Source organism: Neolamprologus brichardi, chromosome 3, assembly GCF_056152115.1.
Source record: "Neolamprologus brichardi isolate AB-2024 chromosome 3, ASM5615211v1, whole genome shotgun sequence".
NCBI classification, from domain to species: domain Eukaryota; kingdom Metazoa; phylum Chordata; class Actinopteri; order Cichliformes; family Cichlidae; genus Neolamprologus; species Neolamprologus brichardi.
This window is the reverse complement of record NC_142106.1, coordinates 22,637,501-22,656,542: the sequence shown is the minus strand read 5'-3', so window position 1 is coordinate 22,656,542 and position 19,042 is coordinate 22,637,501. Positions and strand designations below refer to the sequence as shown.

At 41.5% G+C, this 19,042-nt stretch overlaps 1 protein-coding gene across 2 annotated transcripts in view; it reads left to right on the top strand.

Annotated features, from left to right (window-relative positions):
* LOC102798181 (dachshund homolog 2-like) overlaps positions 1–19,042 on the top strand; it is a 112,654-nt gene that overhangs the window by 44,998 nt on the left and 48,614 nt on the right. For both annotated transcript variants that reach the window (XM_006803428.3, XM_087834907.1), the window contains exon 2: positions 14,884–14,999. In XM_006803428.3, the coding sequence (XP_006803491.1) occupies positions 14,884–14,999 (116 nt within the window). The remainder of the gene's footprint in view (positions 1–14,883; positions 15,000–19,042) is intronic.

The window sequence follows — 19,042 nt, the reverse complement described above, 5'->3', positions numbered from 1 at the left end:
ATTTTTATTTTTTTAGTGTGGATACTGAGTTGTTTTTGCATGTAGCACGCAGGTGGGAGACAAAACAATGACATATCATTAGTTTTGTCGCCACTACAGGTTATAGTTTAGACAAGTGTGTTTATCTTACAGGAGGCTGAAAACAACCAGCTAGTACGGCACAGTTTTCATGCCTGTGCACATTTGGTGGGATTTGTACCGAAAAGCTGGCAGTTTCAAGACGGGTTAATGTCCGATTTAAGTAGGACATTTGTGTTTTCACGTTCACCTCCATCAGGTGATGTGTAGAAAAAAATCAGGGCTGCAGTTCTCATGGCTTGTGTTACTCAGGTGCCAAATACAGCCTCATCTATGGGTCTACACATTTCACCTGCACTTCCTGTACATCTGATAGAGATCATTAACTTAGACATGTAACTATGATGTACGATAAAAGCTTTCATCTTAGCATATGCCCTTAGTTGCCTACACATGACCCCCATGTGACTTAAGAACATGGCGCTGCTTACATTTTCCTTAAATCTACTGCGATAATAAATTGATATAATTTGACCAAAATTTCAGCAAAAGGCAATTTGAACTTTCCGTGGTGGTCTGTGTGTTCCTTTAAGCGAGGCCAGCGGGCAAAAGATGGACTGCGGAGACCTGAGACAGCAAAGAGAGGGAGCGAGCGGTAGAAAGACAGGAGGCGAAATGAAGAGAGGCTGAGATAAAAGATGGCATAGGTAGGAAGAGAGAGATGGAGAGAGAGCAGATGCTCTGAAAAGAACAATGGAGGAAGAGAGAGACATAAATGATGGTCGGTAAAAAAGAGAGAGAGAGGGAGCAAAATGAAGGGAGAGGGGCAGATGAAAGATGACAGGCGTGGGAGGCAGTGGACGAGTGAGAGAGATAGACTTAGAAAGGCAGCAATAGAGAGAGAGAGAGGAGAGATAAAAAGATATTAGGTGGAGGAAAGAGCAGCCGAGTAGAGAAAGAGTGAGGGAGGGTGTGAAAAGGAGGGAGAGAGAGAGATGACAGGATGAAGAAGAAAAGGAGGAGGAGGAGAAGAGGTGAGCGTCCTTGCACTGTCAGGGGCGATCGATGGCACATCATTTACATTACACTGACTTAACTGCAGAGAGAGAGAGAGAGAGAGAGGAGGGGAGAGAGAGATGGAGAGGGGAAGGAAGAGATTGATAGAGAGAGAGGGAGGAAGGAAAGGACAGGTAAAAAGGAAGAGGAGGAGGAGGGATGGATGTAGGGTGAGGAATGAACAGTCAGAGGAAAATTAACTACAGTTGGGGAAAGATGGAGGGATGGTGGGAAGAAGGCAAAGAAAGAGATCTGATGAAGGTTTCTCTTTCCTTTTGACTGCGATGCTCAAGCAGTGCTAAGGCCTTTACACAACGAGCACATCGCGAGAAAGCAACACGAAATTCTGAATTTATCAGATCCAAACATGCAGTGTAAGTTATATATGTATATAAACCTTTACTAATTTGTGGAAAATCCTTCCTCAAAAAAGGAAACTGGTCCTTATGTTTCGAAGCAAGAACAGGAAGAAGGTAATAGGGAGGATTTCATGGTTTGACTTAAGAGTTGACGCTGCATCCTGACATATTTCAGGATGTCAGTGGGGCAGTTTGAGCTGTTGGGACCAAATCTGAGGAGACAGATTTTAAATAACTAAAATAAAACTGGAAGCTAGACTCTTGAAAAGATATAAGATAAACACTTTCCTTATATTGGAAAACGAACTAAAAAAAAATCAAAAAAGTTAAAAGGAAAAGGAAGTTTTCTTAGTTTTGGTATTTGTTAATTTGGTAAATGTGTTCTCACAGTCTGCCTGATGAGGGTGTGATGGATGTTTTTATTGTGCCCTCGGATGTTTACAAGCCTTTCATCCTTGTACTGATTTTCCAAAACCTTTCCTGAATCTAAATGAAATAAAAAATAATAAAAACTAAAACCAAAACTAATAAACACTAATTAAACTTAAACACTTTAAATGAAAGCAAACCCCTCTGGACACTAGCAAAAAGTCAAAACACAGTAAAAGAAAAACTAATAAGAAAATACAAAACTACCACATCTGACCCAGAGCTGTGTGCCTGACGTAAAATAGTATTATTGTAATATTTCAGTATCAGTGAGCTACAGCACACTTGTTTTTAAATGCAGTGATCTGATTGGTCAGATCTGATTATATGCATGTGAAAAATGTGATTTCTTCTTTATTTCCATAAACAGAAGATAAACAGCACTATATCCTTTTTGGTGGGGTCCTTGACATTAGGCAGTATACATCTGCTGGTGATGATCAGCATCTTTAAACTGGCAGGTATTTTCCACCACTTCCTCACCCAATATGGGACAGTTGCCCAGTTTAACTTTATAATGTGAGCAGAAGTCCCAGTATAAATGAACTGGAAGCTGCCAAGAACATATGAAAACAACCTTTTAGCCTCAGTTCAGCTCCTTAACATGATAGCAACTTTCTGTTACTGTTACTGTGAGTTTCATAAATATGGGATAAATTAGGTATTAGCTAACCAGATACCCTGCTGCTAAATGTTTATCTACAATCCTTTTAAGTCTCATTTGTGAGATTGTGTGGTGCTCTGTGTGATGTTGAGCAGTACAGGAACTGTCTTCTACAACTCTCAGCACAACTCCAAACCGTGCCACCTACAGGAATACTGTGATGATTCCTCCATGGTTGGATGAATTAGTGATGGGCAGGAGGAGGAAAGAGCACTGGTGGATGATTTTTGTGAAGTGGTCTGGGAGGAATCATCTGTTGCTGAATATTAATAAGACCAGAGAGACCAGGCTCGACTTCACAAGGAAGATGGGGGCTTCCTGGCCCATGTCTGTCCTTGGACAGGATATTGATGTGTAGGTGTACAAGTACCTGGACAAGAGGCAGAGATTTTCTGTCGCTGTGGTCAGCTGAGGAGCATCATGAGAACTGGTGACAGCAATGAACTGAATGATCTGATCAGGACACCTGGTTCTCTGATTGGCTGCAAACCTGGAAACCCCTGAAGCTGAGGTCACTGAGCATGGTGTTATCCATTGTGAATAGTCCTGACTCTGCATCTTCAACAGGACAGGCAGCGGAGCATCTTTTCTAACACACTGAAGCAGCACCAGTGCCACAAGGGCACTAGCAGGAAGTCTTTCTTACCACATGCTAACAACCTTTTTAACACAAGATATCTGTTTGGCAGAGAGTCATCTGCCAGATGTTATTATTACAATATACCAGTGGAAGCAGATGGCTGCCCCTACCTGAACCTGGTTCTACTGGAGGTTTCTTCCTGTTGAAAGGGAGTTTTTCCTTACCCCTGTCACCAAGTGCTTGTTTGCTTGTAGGGGCGTTGAATGACTGTTGGCTTTCTCTCTACTTTTGTAGGGTTTTTACCTTATAGTAAAAAGCACCCTCAGGCGACTGTTGTGACGTGGTGCTGTGAAAAAAACTGAATTGCTTCCATCCTGGATAGAAAGTATCAAAATTTAACATTGCTAATGCATACGTTAATTATAGGACATTTCTTTTTAACAGTGACTTTCAAGCTGAGTGATTTAAGGATTTGTTAGCAATTAAGCAACTCTCTCTGATTTTGTCTTTTATGATTTCTTTGTAAGAATAAAGAACATTAGGGACAAATAAAGGAAAATAACAGAAGTTGAATGAGAGGAAGAGAGGGTTTTCAAGACTATTCTGCAGACTAAATCTATTGATTATTGAATTGTTTGATAATCTATATTTTCTATGAAAACCACATAAGTCAGGGTCTTTGGGGAGCTTTTATATAAAGTTGCAGTTTTCCTTGAAGTGAAGGCGGCTTTCCAGCTACAGTGTAACCATCCATCCAGCTCCTCTAATCCTCCCTGTGTTTCTCCTTCCCTTGCTCCGTCCCTCCCTCGCTCATACCATATGTGACATTCCTTCTCAATGTGGCGCATTGAAAACTTCCTGTTGTTATAGTTTGTTATGGAGCACTTCAAAGAGACGGCGAGGGAGGGAAGGCGGGGGGTGGGGGGACGGACACACAGAAGAGGGGAGAGAGAGAACATGGAGTCTGTTATAGTTTTACCTCTTAAATGTTAACATGTGAGAGCACTGTGTATGCCTGTATGAATTATCCCTGTGTGTGTGTGTGTGTGTGTGTGTGTGTGTGTGTGTTTGCACACATGCCGAGGAAGTAAGGTAATGGCGCTTAAAGCCATCACACACTCGCACACACTCACGCAGACATGCAGACACACGTTAGCCCATCGACCTGTATAACTTGTCTCGTCAGCGATTGTGTGTCGCTCAGTGTATGACTGTGTGTGTGTGTGTGCCATGTTTAATATTTAATAGGTGCTGGTTAAAAATGCAGGAGTGTTTTTGTCTCTTGTCCCGTTGCACACCTGTTCCACTGGAGAGAGAGAGAGAGCGAGAGGGGGAGATGGGTGGTGGTAGATGTAGAAAATAGAGATGGATGCAAGAATGGCAAAATGGCTGCATAGATGACTGATATGTAGATGGATTGATACAAAAAAGAGGATACTAAGAATGGGGACGGAGGATGTGCAGATAGATATTTATAGACAAATGATAGAGAATGTGTGTTTGTGTGGATAGATGCATATACAGATAAAGGATTAATGGATGGAGAGGTAGAGGACATGTAAATGATTCCTAGAAGGATGGACTCTGATATAGATACAAAAATACGAATTGATTAGTACAGCAAAGAAAAATAGACGTGTAGGTAGAAAAGTGGATGATTGGATAGATCCTTTGATTGTTTGATTGAGTGAATAAACAAATACATTGTGTATAGGCGACTGGAGAGGCCATTGCTTTTTGGGTTTTGTTTTTTCAAAGTGGCAAATAATTAACATGTAAATTCCAATTGCTGGCATTTTTGAGAATTGCAGTTCATACACAGACATTAGCAGAGATATGCCTAGTGAATGACCACTGAATATAGACTTGTTGCATTGGAAGTCTTGTGGAACAAAGTGCCATTGTCGAAGCCTTTGGCTCAGAATTTTCTCTGACGTCTCTTTGTCCTAAACAAGATTAAGTCTTAGGCTGAAAACTTTGTCCGTGGTGGTCTTCAATGAATTTTCCTTTCACTCTGGGACTTGATACGTGCCTGGGAAAGCAGCTGTTGAACTTACAGGTCATGCAACCTGATAATTCAGTAACACAGTATCCTCACCTTTTTGTCCATTTGGAAGAGTTTGTAAATGAACTTGTGAATAGGCGGCATCAACAATTATTGGTTGTCCAATTGCAAAATGTTAGCATACTTGCCAAACCTATAGAGCATATGGTGACATAGATGGAGATACAGTTGATTAAAATATGAATAGATGGATATGAGATTTGATACACGTATTTACCGATCAGCCACAACATTGAAGTGAATATTTGTTTTAGATTTTAGTTTTGAAGCCATGGTATTCTGCCTACTACTGTATAGATTCATCTCAGCAGGTTTGCCCCCTTCAGGAATGGTCATAGGACCTCTGGGGGTGTTCTGTGATGCCACTTGATGGTTGGAAAAGGGTCCTTTTTGGTCCTGTAGGGCGATTACCTCCCAAGATTGGGTTTGTTCAGGGGCATGCTGTGGATTCTTGATATCATTGGGATTCGGAAAACCTTGATTCTGGGTAAACAAACTTGGGCTCTTCATCTCCAGAGAAGGAAGACGCAGTAGTTGGGGAGCACCATTGCCATAGAGAGTGTGCTTGGTTTGCAGCAATCTTCAAGTTTATTAGTACTTGTCAGAGTACATCCACATGAATCCCAGAGCCGAGTGCAAAGACTGCATTATAACAAGATGGTAAGCGCTACTTGACCCATCAGTGGCTTTAATGTTAGGTTGCAGATAAAGGATGGATGGAAAAGCTGGATGAATGGTACATGTGATAGATAGACTGCTAAATGGACAGATGAATAGAAAAATAAGATGGGAAGAAGGATAGATTAAGATTTGAGCAGATGTGAGAAAATAAGTATAGGATAAAAGACAGGAAGTGGTAAGATAAATAGTAAGTAAGCAGAAATGGATAAATAGGGGTGAAAAAGAAGCGAGGGATGAGAAGAAGGAGAGAGGTGTCATCAGTTAATCAATACAGGATCCCTGTTTCCCTCCACTCTGTGTTTTAGGGTGATTTTTTTTCCTCCTTTATTATTTTCGCTCTACTTCCCTTATCAGTCAATACTTATTATTGCTTACCTTACTCTAGTGCTCTCTCGCTCTCATTCTCTCCCTGTCTTTCTTTCTCTTTTTTTTCCACCTCTTCCTCTGGCTCTTTTTTCTCCATGTCGAAAACGAAAGACAGAAAAAGAGAGAAGGAAACACACACACAATGAAGTCATTCATCTGTCCAATCAAAGAGGCGGAAGCCCAGAAGAAAGTAAACATCCATCTCTCTCTCTTTCTCCCTCTCTCTTGTGAGTCCGTGAGCGTCCATGATTATGATGCCTTTCCTTGTGAGTGAGTGTGTGTCTGTGTGTGTGTGTGTGCGTGGACAGACATGTATCCCATTTCTCTGGTGTCTCTTTAAAAAGAATGGATTGTTGTTCTGCTACAAACAAAGAGTAAAGACACACAGAGAGGGACAGAGAGGATGTAAGTCAGTGACACGATTTATGATGGTTGAGAGGTGCAGGGAGACAGAAAATGGAGAGGGAGCAAGAGGAAAATAAGGAGGAAAAAGATGGATGGAAAGAAGGAAATGTATAAGTGTCCACCAACCGGCGGTTCTGAGACAAAGAGAATAAACGATTAGCAGAGGTTGTGACATAATTTGACCTGAAGTTGTGAACGAGAGAAAGTATGTCCTTGTGTGGGTGATGCAGAATAACCAAAAATGTAATGCCCCTGTATGAGGACACAGGATCTCAGGAGGCTATGCAACTGTAGCCCTGCAATGTCTGCTAGCAAGCAGCTATCAGTTAAATGGGGACAAGGCTTCAGTGTCCAGAAACACAGAAAAGTGCCACAATCGAGAAACCAAACACATTTTCAGTAAGACTTGGAAATAGTGACCAAGCCCAAACTTACCAGACAAAACAACCAAAAGAGTGACTTTTTTCCTCAGATTTACTGTACTTAGTCTAAGGAGCTTGGAAAGAAAAGACCTGGATGACTGAACCTTCACAGACATCTTCCTGTACTTAGCATTGCAGCAACAAGAATCACCCCCAGCTGATCATTAGCAAACATGTAGTTTGAAAACACCTTATCACTGGCTTCACTTTTCAGACCCAGAAGTCCTCCATAGGTGTGTTAGCCAGACTGGCGACCCGTCCAGGGTGTACTCTGCCTTTCGCCCTATGGCAACTGGGATGGGCTCCACCCACCCATGCAACCCTGAATAAGCAGAAGATGGGTGTTAGGGTGTCCCAACAGTCGGCCTCAACAGCTGGGGATCAGATCACCAGGCCCTCCACCCTAGACATAGGACACACTGGAGAGAAGATTACGTCTCCTGAATGGCCTGGGAACACCTCTGTGTCTTTTAAAAGAATTGGAGAAAGTTGCTGGGCTTCTTAGGGTGTTGCCCCCGTAATCCATCCCTGGATAAGCAGAAAAAATGGATGGATAATGTTAGAATTTGTAAGTGCTATATTTGGAGCATTCCTACAACAGACAGATGAAAGAAATATCCAAACAATACCAAAAATATATAAAAATAACTGAGTAACATTTCAGGATTATAACATTTTGGACTGTGACTATAAAGCTAAAAACGGACACATAAACAACAATAAGGCAAAGAATGCATCTGTAATCCTAAAAAATATACTTGTGAAATATTAAGTTAATGTAAAAAAAAAAAAGGAGTAAAAATGTTGAATAGATTTTTTTCAAGGGATTCAACATTTGAAAGAAAATCTTGACAAAAAAGAAAACTCTAATAACAAATAAAGTAAAAGATAATGAATCTAACTAAAACTCACTGAGAGTTTTATCATGACACCAAAAATACAGAAGTTATAAAAATGTTTTACTTATTTGATGAGGGGAAAAAAAGGAAACAAAATCCAAGAACAAAGCCAAATTTGGAGGGCTGAGAGAGAAAACCAATAAATGAACAAGAAGAGGAAAAACCAAAAGAAAATGAGGAGGGGGAAAGATTAGCATGCTGATGGTGAGATGGGAGAAAGGAAAGAGTGAAGATGAAAGATTTTAGTTAAAGATGGTTGACCCCTCGCTCAGCCCCACGTATTGACCGCACTAGGCTTTGATAAACTACACTGTGTGTGTGTGTGTGTGTGTGTGTGTGTGTGACCTCTGCACGTTCTGAGCTAAATCAATCTGTCAAATGTGTTAGCGAATCCGTGCTTATTCACCGCCATGCCTGTTTGTGCGTGTGTTATTTGAGTGTGTGTGCAGGCATCGGTGTGTGTGTGTGTGACCGACCCTGACCGGCCATCAGAGCCAATGACGGAGTATTGATCAAGGCTCCGTCACCATAGAAACGGCCATTTGGGAGGACAGGCGATGGGGCGCGTGTGTCAAAGTGGGAAGACTTACTTCAAGGTGGCTCATCAGATCGTTGGGGGTGTGGGCGTGAGTGTTTGAGTGCGTGTGTAAAATGTCACCTTCGTGTTTTCCATTCGTGGCGTGTTTTGGTGTTCTCGGCCAATTAAAAGGTCATCAAATAACCAAAAAACATCAGCGGCAAACATTTGGAAGCTACTGTGTGTCTTACTTTAATTAACCTCCATAAATCATTACCTGTGTAATTATGAGACAATATTATAATTACTGTAAACAAACAGGAGCAGACTTTGTCTCCTGTATAATTTTTCAGCCACAGAGTTCGTTTCAGTCATGATTTACCCCAGCTCGTGTTTTATTCTGGGAGCTCACTTTAGCTCCACTAACACTCATTAGACTGACCAAAGTACTTTTTTATCTGTAGGAACACAATAGCAATCAATGAATCAGATCTAGTATAATGCCACATGCATGTGTGCAACAGCATCATTAAACACACTGATTAATAAAGCTCTAAATCTCTCCATAGGGGAATGAAGGACTCTAGTTTGTACTTTATTCCTTTTTAACGACGCGTAATGTCTGAAAGAAGTTCTAGGTTCAAGGTTGGCTTAAACAGAGCGAATATCTGTAGTAAAGTTTACTCAACTGTGAAGTGATGTTACAGGATTTAAACCGGAGATGTGGGTAACTTGAGATGGCTGTTTCTTCTTGACCGTAATGAAGCCCATCCAGTGTTTTCATACAGAGACCAGTGATGAGTTACTGCTGTAGTGTTTGGGCACTGTGACAACACAGAATATCTCCATAGCCAAGAACATACATGTACCATACCATGCTATGGTTTAAAAGATGAATGTAGCTTCTAGTTCTGAAAAATGAAGCCAACCCTCAAGCGCCTTGAGCCTGTATTCTTTCTTATGGCCAGCAGGGGGTGAATCCTGGTCTTCTGATTATATAAAAGTCTATGGCAGGGGTGCCCAATCCTGGTTCTCGAGAACTACCGTCCTGTAGCTTTTAGATGCGTCCTTGTTCCGACACACCTGAATCAAATGAATGGCTTGTTATCAGGCCTTTGTCAAACTTGATGGCATACTGAAGAGGTAATCAAACCATTTGATTCAGCTGTGTTGCAGTAGAGATGCATCTAAAAGCTGCAGGACAGTAGCTCTCGAGGACTGAGATTGGGCACCCCTGGTCTATGGGAATGTGACCACATGGCTTCCTCTCTCTGTCGCCGCTTTAAAGGCCTTTATGTTCACTTTATGGGCTCAATTGTGAGTCCACTTTGTACATTATGGTCATTTTAACAGGCAAAGAAGAAGAGTCTAGGGTTTGGTCATTGTCTAACTATTCATCAATCACAAGTCAATTTCTCAATCAGATCCGCCACTCGCTCATCGCATCAGGCATCAAAACACGGAAAGAAAAGCTTAACTTCAGGATTCTGAACTGGACTTAACTAACTAGTGGCTGACATTACGGTGGCTACGTACATCGGTTTTTCTAACCACGAGGAAGTCTGACATTCTGTAATCCTTAATACAAAAAGTCTAGTTAAATTTTTGAGACTGTTATTGATTATGAGTCTTAAAGTATAACATTTGGACAACAGGGGGTAGCTTTATCTTTCACTTTTCTTTTGTCTTCCACTCCTTTCACAGTGGAAGTGATTAATTTTATTTATACTTCTACTGACCCTTTCAACCTTCTTTCTATTAGTAAAAACTGAATAATAGGAACAGTTAGGTAATAGGATCATTGACGAGCTTAACATTTGTAGCTTATGTTTCTAAAGTTGTCTCATGCATAGACCTGTTGGGGCCAAAGTTCTAATATCCTCCATGCATGCATTCTTCTTTTGCTTATCTAATTCAGAGTCACGGGGTGGGGAGGCTGAAGCCTGTCCAAGAGGCAGGATAAAGGGTTAGGGTTTGGCCAGTCTGTTGCAGGGCTAACAGGGAGAGACAGACAACCATTCACACCTATGGGCAATTTACAATCGACTAACCCCACTAACTACATGTCTTTAGAGCGCTGGAGCTGGAGTATCCACAAAGAACCCACGCAGACACAAGGACAACATGCAGAGAGAGACCCCAATTCGAACCCAGTAACTTCCTGCTGTGAGGCAACAACCATGCTGCCCAAAAGTTATAATACTGGTGGAACTCCCTGTCACATGTGTAAACCAAACTAGTGGCTTCAGGTTGATTTTTGGTTTCTGTTTCTGGTGTTTGTTCTTATTCCAAAAGATTTGTCAACGCCACCCACATTTGTCCATCTACAGATGTAGGTGGTGTACTTGAACAAGGGAAAATTAGCCAAATCAGACCTGTCTGCTGTGGTGACCCTTTGTGAATGAGCTGGAGTTCATTCAGTATTAAATTGAAAATTTCAGCTCTTCTAAAAAACCTAAGTATACTGTTGGCATCGGAAGCTGGTAATAACTTTTTTTGTGTTTTTTCTGTACTGTCGCACTATTTTGACAAACCTTCCTTGAAAAATTCCTTAAACTGTAGTAAGTTTGATGGTTCTCTTGGATGTATCGTCCATTTGAAATAACCACAAATATATCTCAGTTGGGCTTTGATGAAGCCATTTCCACTTGTTGCATCGGAGACATTACACTATAGATTCGCTGTGGTCATCATCCTGTCACGAGGTCCTTCAACATTTCAACTTCATCTTTCAGACAGATGGACTTGCTCTATCCTCAAGCACTCTGTGTTATGATCCTCAGCCCTCAAATCAGCAAAGCCCAAGGCATAGCATTTCACCACCAAAAGCTCAACAATTATTCTCAACAAAAGCTGTCTTTGGTCTGTGCCAAGCATATCTGCTTCTGCTATGGCCAAATAACTCTTCTGACTCACCTCTCCAGAGCACATTTTGCAATAGTTACACCTGCAGACCAGGCAGGATGAACGGCGCCGATTCTACTGGATCATTCGTCACACATTAATTAGAGTTGGGCATTGTTTAGAATTCTATGATACAGATGTCCGCAATTATAGGAAAACTTTGACTCAAGGTCTAGCTGGGACTTGCAGCATTCCCCATGGAGCAGTTGGCAACATTTATCTGCATCGCACATGAAAATGACAGGTGACTACAAGGACAGTCTTCCTGTATTTGGGGTGAAAAATTCCACAAAAAGAAGGCTGGTTGTGTTGATCCACATTAGAATACACATGCACACGCCAAAAGGGTCTGATTGGAACCAGGCTAAGAGAGGCTTAAACCTTGGTTGAAATGAGAGATAAATGTGGACAGGTACGGAGGTTAAGGGTGAAAGGTCACCGGCATAACTATCCCACATCTTCAGTGAAGAAACAGGAACCTGTGGACAAGAAGTGGTCTTGTTGCTGTTTGCAGTTGAGGTTAAGGGTTAACAGATGAATGTAGGTCAATGGACTGGCTCTGAAGTTTCTGTCTGTGTGTGTGTGTGTGTGTGTGTGTGTGTGTGTGTGTGTGTGTGTGTGCATATATGTAGCATGTATGAGCGTATGTGGTTCCATTTTTTTCCAGCTCATATCTATGTGATGTGTATGTGTGTGTGACCTGCTCTTTGTTCCTGTTCTCGGTGCAGTAAGGAGAGTGGACCGTTGACGAGGATTAATGCCCAACATATGGCAACCCTACGGGACACACACACACACACACACTGCAGTCATTACTCTGAACAAAGAACTGTAAGGCTAATGAGAAGGCGATATCATGTGTCCTCTATACACTCACACACACACACACACTGCATGAATTCATGTGGATGCGCACAAACACACTCTAATGTTGCTTACACATGGATGGATGCAGATGAGCACACACACACACACACCTGGTACTGTAACATGTATCCATTGTGTGTATGTGGGAGTTGAAAGGTAGCAGAGGGTTGTTGATGGAAAGGTTTTAAGGTTTGAATGCAAACACCTGTGTGTGTGTGTGTGTGTGTGTGTGTGTGTGTGTGTGTCTGTAAAAGAGAGAGAACAGGGAGTTTATTGCAAAGATGAGTGTGTGTGTGATTGAAGGAGGACGAGGTGAAGCAGAGTTCAGAGGAAAAGTGAAGGTTCATGTTTTCATTTCTTCATGCTCCTCTGCCTCTCTCTCTCTTTTTTTCTGTGTTTGTATGTGTGTGTGTGTTTGTGTGTGCACGTCTTTTTTCTCACATACAGATCACACCCAAAAACATTTGCAGACGTTTTCTCTCTTTTAGCACACTTTCTCTTTCTCTTTTGCTCCGCACCTCCCAGTGGGATTTGACCGATATTCAGTACTTGACACGTTCCTGGAAAACCGCACAGCCACTCTGTAGTCTCTGCTGTTGTAGTAGCTGACCCGTCTGTAAGCCCACACCCTTGTTAGGTGCTTTTCAGACTTGAACCCACTTTCCATTTATCTGATAGCTTCGTGTTTGAATAACAGCCCTGATAACTTTTATGTAAAAGTCATGATGACAGTCGTACTAATTGGAGAAGGTGTGTTAGCTGTAAAACTGTATGAGGTTAATTCTGTGTTCATATCTGGACACTATGATTGATATCTACGCTAGGGCCTCAAGACCATTTACTAGGGAAAAACAAAGCTGTTTCTCAGTATATCACTAGAAACACAACTTAATGCACTGAGGGCCACAATTACACATACAAAATTATGATTTCATAAGTTGGAAAAGCATGTGCATATGGTTCACTTTTTTATATCAACAGCTGGTATGAATAAAAACATTAATATTTGTTTTTTCTTTTATTGATGTACAATTAAAAACCAAATACATTGCTGTCATGTGTAGATCTTATCCTTTTAAGGCAATATTCTTAGTGTTTTCAAGGTCTTTGCAAATGACATTAACATAACAGAGCAGTGCTGCTTTTGTTGGGACAGTGTTGGTATAAAGACTATAAAATCCAACTAAAAGGATTATCTAAGAACACTTTTACGATCACAAAACAGTGATCGTTAGTTGTCTGTGTATTGCCCCCAGGTGGAGATACAGGACTAGTGTCCCATCTAAAAATGATGACAGAAACTTATAAGCTGGATGCATAAATTTCTGATTTTGTTTTTAAAAAAAAAGTTTTATTAGAAGTTTGACCCTCCAGGTTTTTTAGCGTAAGTACTCGAGTCACTTTTCAAATGACTTTGTTAAACTGTGGTTGCGCTACAGCTACGACACAAGTGGCTCAGTATTTTTTGGTTTAACTGTCATCAAGCAGATGAGCTCCATTCTATTTATTTATTTAATTAATTTTTGATGGGGTAGATTGTGTACCACACATTTGCCATATTCATCACTGAAGTCGTTTCCCTTTGTTTCAAAGTCAAGTAATAAAAAGCTAGTTAGCTATACAAGCTAACATTAGCGCCTTCTGTTAGCACAGGGAAAGTCACACTTTTGTACTTTCATTACAGAAATGTTAGGTTTGGAAAATAAAGTAGAGTGTACCTGCTTCTATTTTTTCTAATCTCATGCAGTGGCACTATGTCGAAGTCTTGAACAGGTTTTATTTTTTGGCCTCTCGCTCTCTCTCTCTCTCTAGGTGTAAATGACTTTGGATGGCCATCTGTTACTTAGCTACCCTGCAGAGAGTTGGCCTGCATGCGCACCTCCTCTGTGTGTGTGTGTGCGTGTGTTTGTGTGTGTGTGGCTTCCTTTATGTTCAGCCGCATGTGTTCAGTTACAGTATTCTTGTTTGAGTGTGTTTATTTATGCCTACGTGCACATGCATAATACAGTAGGTTGTGTGTGTGTGTGTGACAGAAATAGGGGGGTTGAGAGAGATACTGGAGTGTGTTGAGTGTTTATTCAGGTTCACTTGCTCATGTAGAACATGTATCCCAGCTTATGTATGTAAAAAGGACGCTGTTGTACATGAGTGTTAGCATATTTGTTCCTCCTCTGTCTCTCCGTGAAGACTGTAAACTCCTTAAAGTCCATCGGCAGCAATAACAATCTGCATATCTAAACAACATTTAAGTTTTCTGCTGAGTTTCCTTCTTCACAGTAAAAGTCTGTCAGCCATACTCAGGATTTCAGAAACACTCGGTGGACATGAGACTTTGTACTTCATAGTCTTTCAGTTGCTCAAAGGGCAGGATAAAATATGTCGGTGAGGCAGCTTTTACTTTTTTGCTCGGAGTCCTTGGAAACTTGTCTGCCCAACACAGCTGACTGTGTTGATATCTTTATATGGAAAACAAAGACCTCAGATGTGAAACTGATATACATGAACCTAAGTGCTTTGAATGATACTGTATTGCATCATGTTTGATGCAGATGGTCTGAGAGGCGTGCACAGATTATAATGGCTTCATTTTTCAGCACTCAACCCTGGAAAATCTTAGTAACTAATCTCCTTTTCTCTCTCTCCCCCTCCAGCTCTCGCCCAGGCCGTCCTCCCAAGCGTTGTTCTGGTGCAGGGATCCAGGAAAGCCCCAGGCTGCTTCACCCAGGCCTCCCCGGCCTGCTGTCCCCCAGCCTGCTGTCCCACACTGGTAAGAGAAAGAGACCGAGACATGAATGATTTTCTCGTTTTTAATGCATTTTATTACCTTATTGGGATTTATTTTGAGTCTTTTTTTGTTGTTCCAGCAGCTTCTGAGGACTCTGTGATAGTGCCCTCTACTGGTCAAAGTAATTATGACAGAAAACAGAAAGGAAGTTGTGTAGGGAGGAGGTAGGGGTGGATGGATGGGTCAACAACTGCGGTTTGATGCAAATTACTTTCAATAAGTACTAATCTAACCCAACCAAACACAGGTGGAAAAATCTGGGATCGCATGCAAGCATAAACTGTGTTAATTTTTAGATTAATTCCAGACTGAGGAATTTCAGATTCAGTGACTTGTAGGGACTGAAATCGTCTCTTTGATGCTTAATTTAAACATACGATGCTTTTCATGCTAACATGTCCCGCGACCTGACGTTGTAAGTCTTGTATTTCCATGAAAATGGAGAGCACAGGTAATGAGGCGGGTTTTGCAGATGACAGGTCACATACAATGCAACGTAAGGAGGACATTTTCTTCCTTTCATACAAGATGCAGTGATGAGTGACGACTTAAACACCTCTACCACCTGTGGTAAAGCACAGCGATACACTGGATTGCTTCCATACCAGTGGTGTAAGAGCAAACAGGAAGATAACTGAAAGATTGTGGGGAAATCTGTGGGAAAAGTTGTTTTTGTGCCTAAAACTGCAAAGATCTCTAAAGTGATCAATGGTTAGTAGGAAATGAATGTTCCTGTTAGCTTGGGCTGTGTAATTAGCTGGTCAGGGCTGTAGATTTTACGAATGTTGTGGGCATTTTTGCACTGAACTGGAAGAGAAAATTCAACTTTTAACCCATTTAAGTTTCTTTACAGCACTTAAAGTAATGGCTGAACACAGATTTTTGTTCAGATACTTTTTCAGTCATTAGTCAAGGACATGCACTCAATGACCAGATGGACTTGAGTGTGAGCAATAAAGGAGTTTCTGGTGCATTTTCAGGAAGAACTAATGAAAAACATACAGAAGCTCGGTGACCGTTAGTTTTCATGAATTTCTAGTGGGGTTTATGAGTATACCTAAAATCTGATTAAGAAATGACCTGTGTTCCCTTTTGTGTCATTAAGTTTGCACATGTTTATGAATACGTGGTCACAGGAACTTCAGTCGTGTTTTTTAATGTGAAATATTATTTATGCATAGTCTTTACTTTGTTAATACTGCACAACAGTTGTCATATCAAAGTTCGTGTTTCCCTCTCGACCGCTCTAAATTTCGCTGCTGGTTGGTCCTGAACGGCTCGCGCTGGTCGGCTCGCGCTGGTCAGCTCACTCTGTTACTGCGTTTCCGTGTCTGTTTAATGGACCTAATGTGTTTGCCGCTCTGTGTTTGACACGTGTTTCAGTTTGCGAATTGGTGACAGCTGGTAGAGGAGCCAACTGCTGGTCTTTAATGGAAAAAAGTATCACATTGTTATGCTTATAACCTCCAGAGAAAATGACCAGTAATCCTCATAAAGCTGCACACTGACACATTTCACTAATTTTGAGCTTTCACATTAACATCTACCATGAATCCAGAGCGGGCTGTATTTTAAGGAAACACTCATATGTTTTTTAAATTTGTTTGATCAAATGTGTAAACATCTCTGTAGTGCCTGTAGTGCTGTTTAAGCATCTGGATTGTGTGGATGTGAGTTGCCGAGTTGAAGAGATACGGACGTTGCTCTGAGTACTCACAATATGTTGCTCAGAGCACCATAAAATATATTTGTACGCTCAACAGGAATGTCTCCTTCCAGAAATCATGAGGTGTTTTTATGCGTACCCTGTTGTGAGCAGTTTCATGTAGAAACAGTTTTCTCCGTACCTTTAGCATCTGCCAACCAAACAAGCGTGCAGATGGGTCACTCCGTTATCAGAGCAACCAAAAACGAAGAAGGTCCCCACTCGACCTCCTCAGAATCAGCTATTATAAGCATATTTAATGAAGCCGTGTAAAATATAAAACAAGAAAAAAACACACAGTGTGTCAGAGTATAGTAAATAATGTGGATCCATAAAAAAAGAGCATCTGGGCAGGGCTGCAGCCCACCTTTTGGTGATCTGTGATGTGAAGTAACCAACACGCATCAGTACTCCGAATGTTGGAGCTGTTCTCTGATAATCCATTGGAGAAAACTTCAAAAAAGTGCATTTTGGTTAAGCTTTCAAGGCCTGTATTAGCATGTGGGACACGTGGTTGAACACCATGAGCTATAGCTTATGAAAGGTCTCTTTTTCACCTGCATTTAGGTACCAGGTTCTTCTTCCAGCCACCTGTGTAAAATTTTTCTGATATATGTGAGAATGACCTTCTAATCTTATTCTTATTCTTAGAGAAACCGTGAAGTCAGCGTCTTCTCTTACTTCTCTTTTATTTGCTTTCCATCCTTAAAATTTTCTTCCTGGAAATTCTTCCTTAGATTCACCCTGTCATTCGGTTTCCCACTCCTGCTTTTCCTTCTGTCCCTCTTTTTCACCTTACCTGCCTCTTTTCCTCTATCCACATCCTTCCTTTCTGAGCAATCGAGATGGCAAAGAAAACAAAATGAAAGGCTCCCTCTTTTTTCCCCCTCCTGTAGCCACAGAATGTGGAAATGGAGGGAACGCAAAGGATAGAGGAGGGGGAGAAATGGAGAGAAGAAAGGAGGGATGTCGCCAGAGGAGGTAATGAAACCTAAAAATGACTGCCAAAGTACTGAGGAAAAGATGGTTGGAGGGACCAAAGAGTGGGAAAAAAAGACGGAACCGAGGAGGAGGCAAGGAGTGTGACAAAAATGGCGCGATGGAAGATGGATAAACGAGTGGATGATACAACGAAAGAAAAAAACGGGTAAAGCGAAGGAGACGAGGAGGAGGAAAAAGACCTGCAGAGAAAGAGAAAGGGAGAGTGAACGAGTGCAGATTGCATGGTGGTGTGATGAATGACACGTCTCTGGGGTCCCACTCCTCCATCTGTCCATCCTCCCCCCTCCTTCCCTTGCTGTGTCCCTCTTTTCTTCCCTTTCCCTTCTTCCTCAACTCGTCTCCCTCCCTCCTTCCTGCTCTGTCATCCAGGTTTTCATGTTCTTCATTTTTTAAGTCTCTTCTTTTCCTCCTGCCTGCATTTCCCTTACTTCATTCCTTCCTACTTCTTTCACTCCCTTCTCTTCCCCCCATGTCTGCCACCTTTCTCACTTCATTCTTTGCTTCTTTTATTTTGTCACTTTATCCTCTTCAATCTCCACTTCTTGTCTCTCCTACTCCTCTCCTTTACTTATTCTGCTATTCTACTTCCTGCTTTCCTTCTTTCTTCCTCCCTCCCTTTTATTTCCTTCTCTATCTCCTCTCCATTTTCTTTCCTCCTCTTTCGTCTACTCATCTTTGTAATTGCTTTCCTGTGCCTCCTCTTTCTTCCTTTTTGTTTCCCCCCCTCCTCATGCTTTAATTTCCGTCTATCCTTTACTTTCTTCTGCTTAATTTGCTCTTGTAACCTTTCTATCTTCCTTGCCTTATTTTCCATCTTCTTCCATCCTGCTTCCTTCATCTTACTGTCCCCTACCTATGCCCCCTACTTGCCCTCCATTCTCCTAACCTTTGTTTTCTTCTTTTCCTTCCTTAAACTTGCTCCTAACTCCTAACACACTTCCTCCTAACACACTTCCTATCCTCCCTTCTCATTTCCTTCATTCCTTCACTCTTCCCTCCTTTTTCCTATAAGTTTTCCTCCATTTTCTTCCTTTCTCTTCTTGTTTTTTGTATCTTACTTGATTGTCTCTTGCCTTGCTTCCCTGCTCTGTTCACATTTTTATTCCTAAACTCATTCCATTCATCTTGACTCTTCTTGTAAACTTTTTTTATCCTTCACTCTTCCTTCTTTTTCTTAGTTCCACCATCCATACCTTGTCTTCCCCCCTTTCCTTTGTCATTTCTTCTTCCATGATTTTCTTTCCATGTGCCACTCATTTGCTGCAGTTGTCTTCTTTCTTTCTCCATCATTCCTTTTTGCTTTCCTGCTCCCTACCCC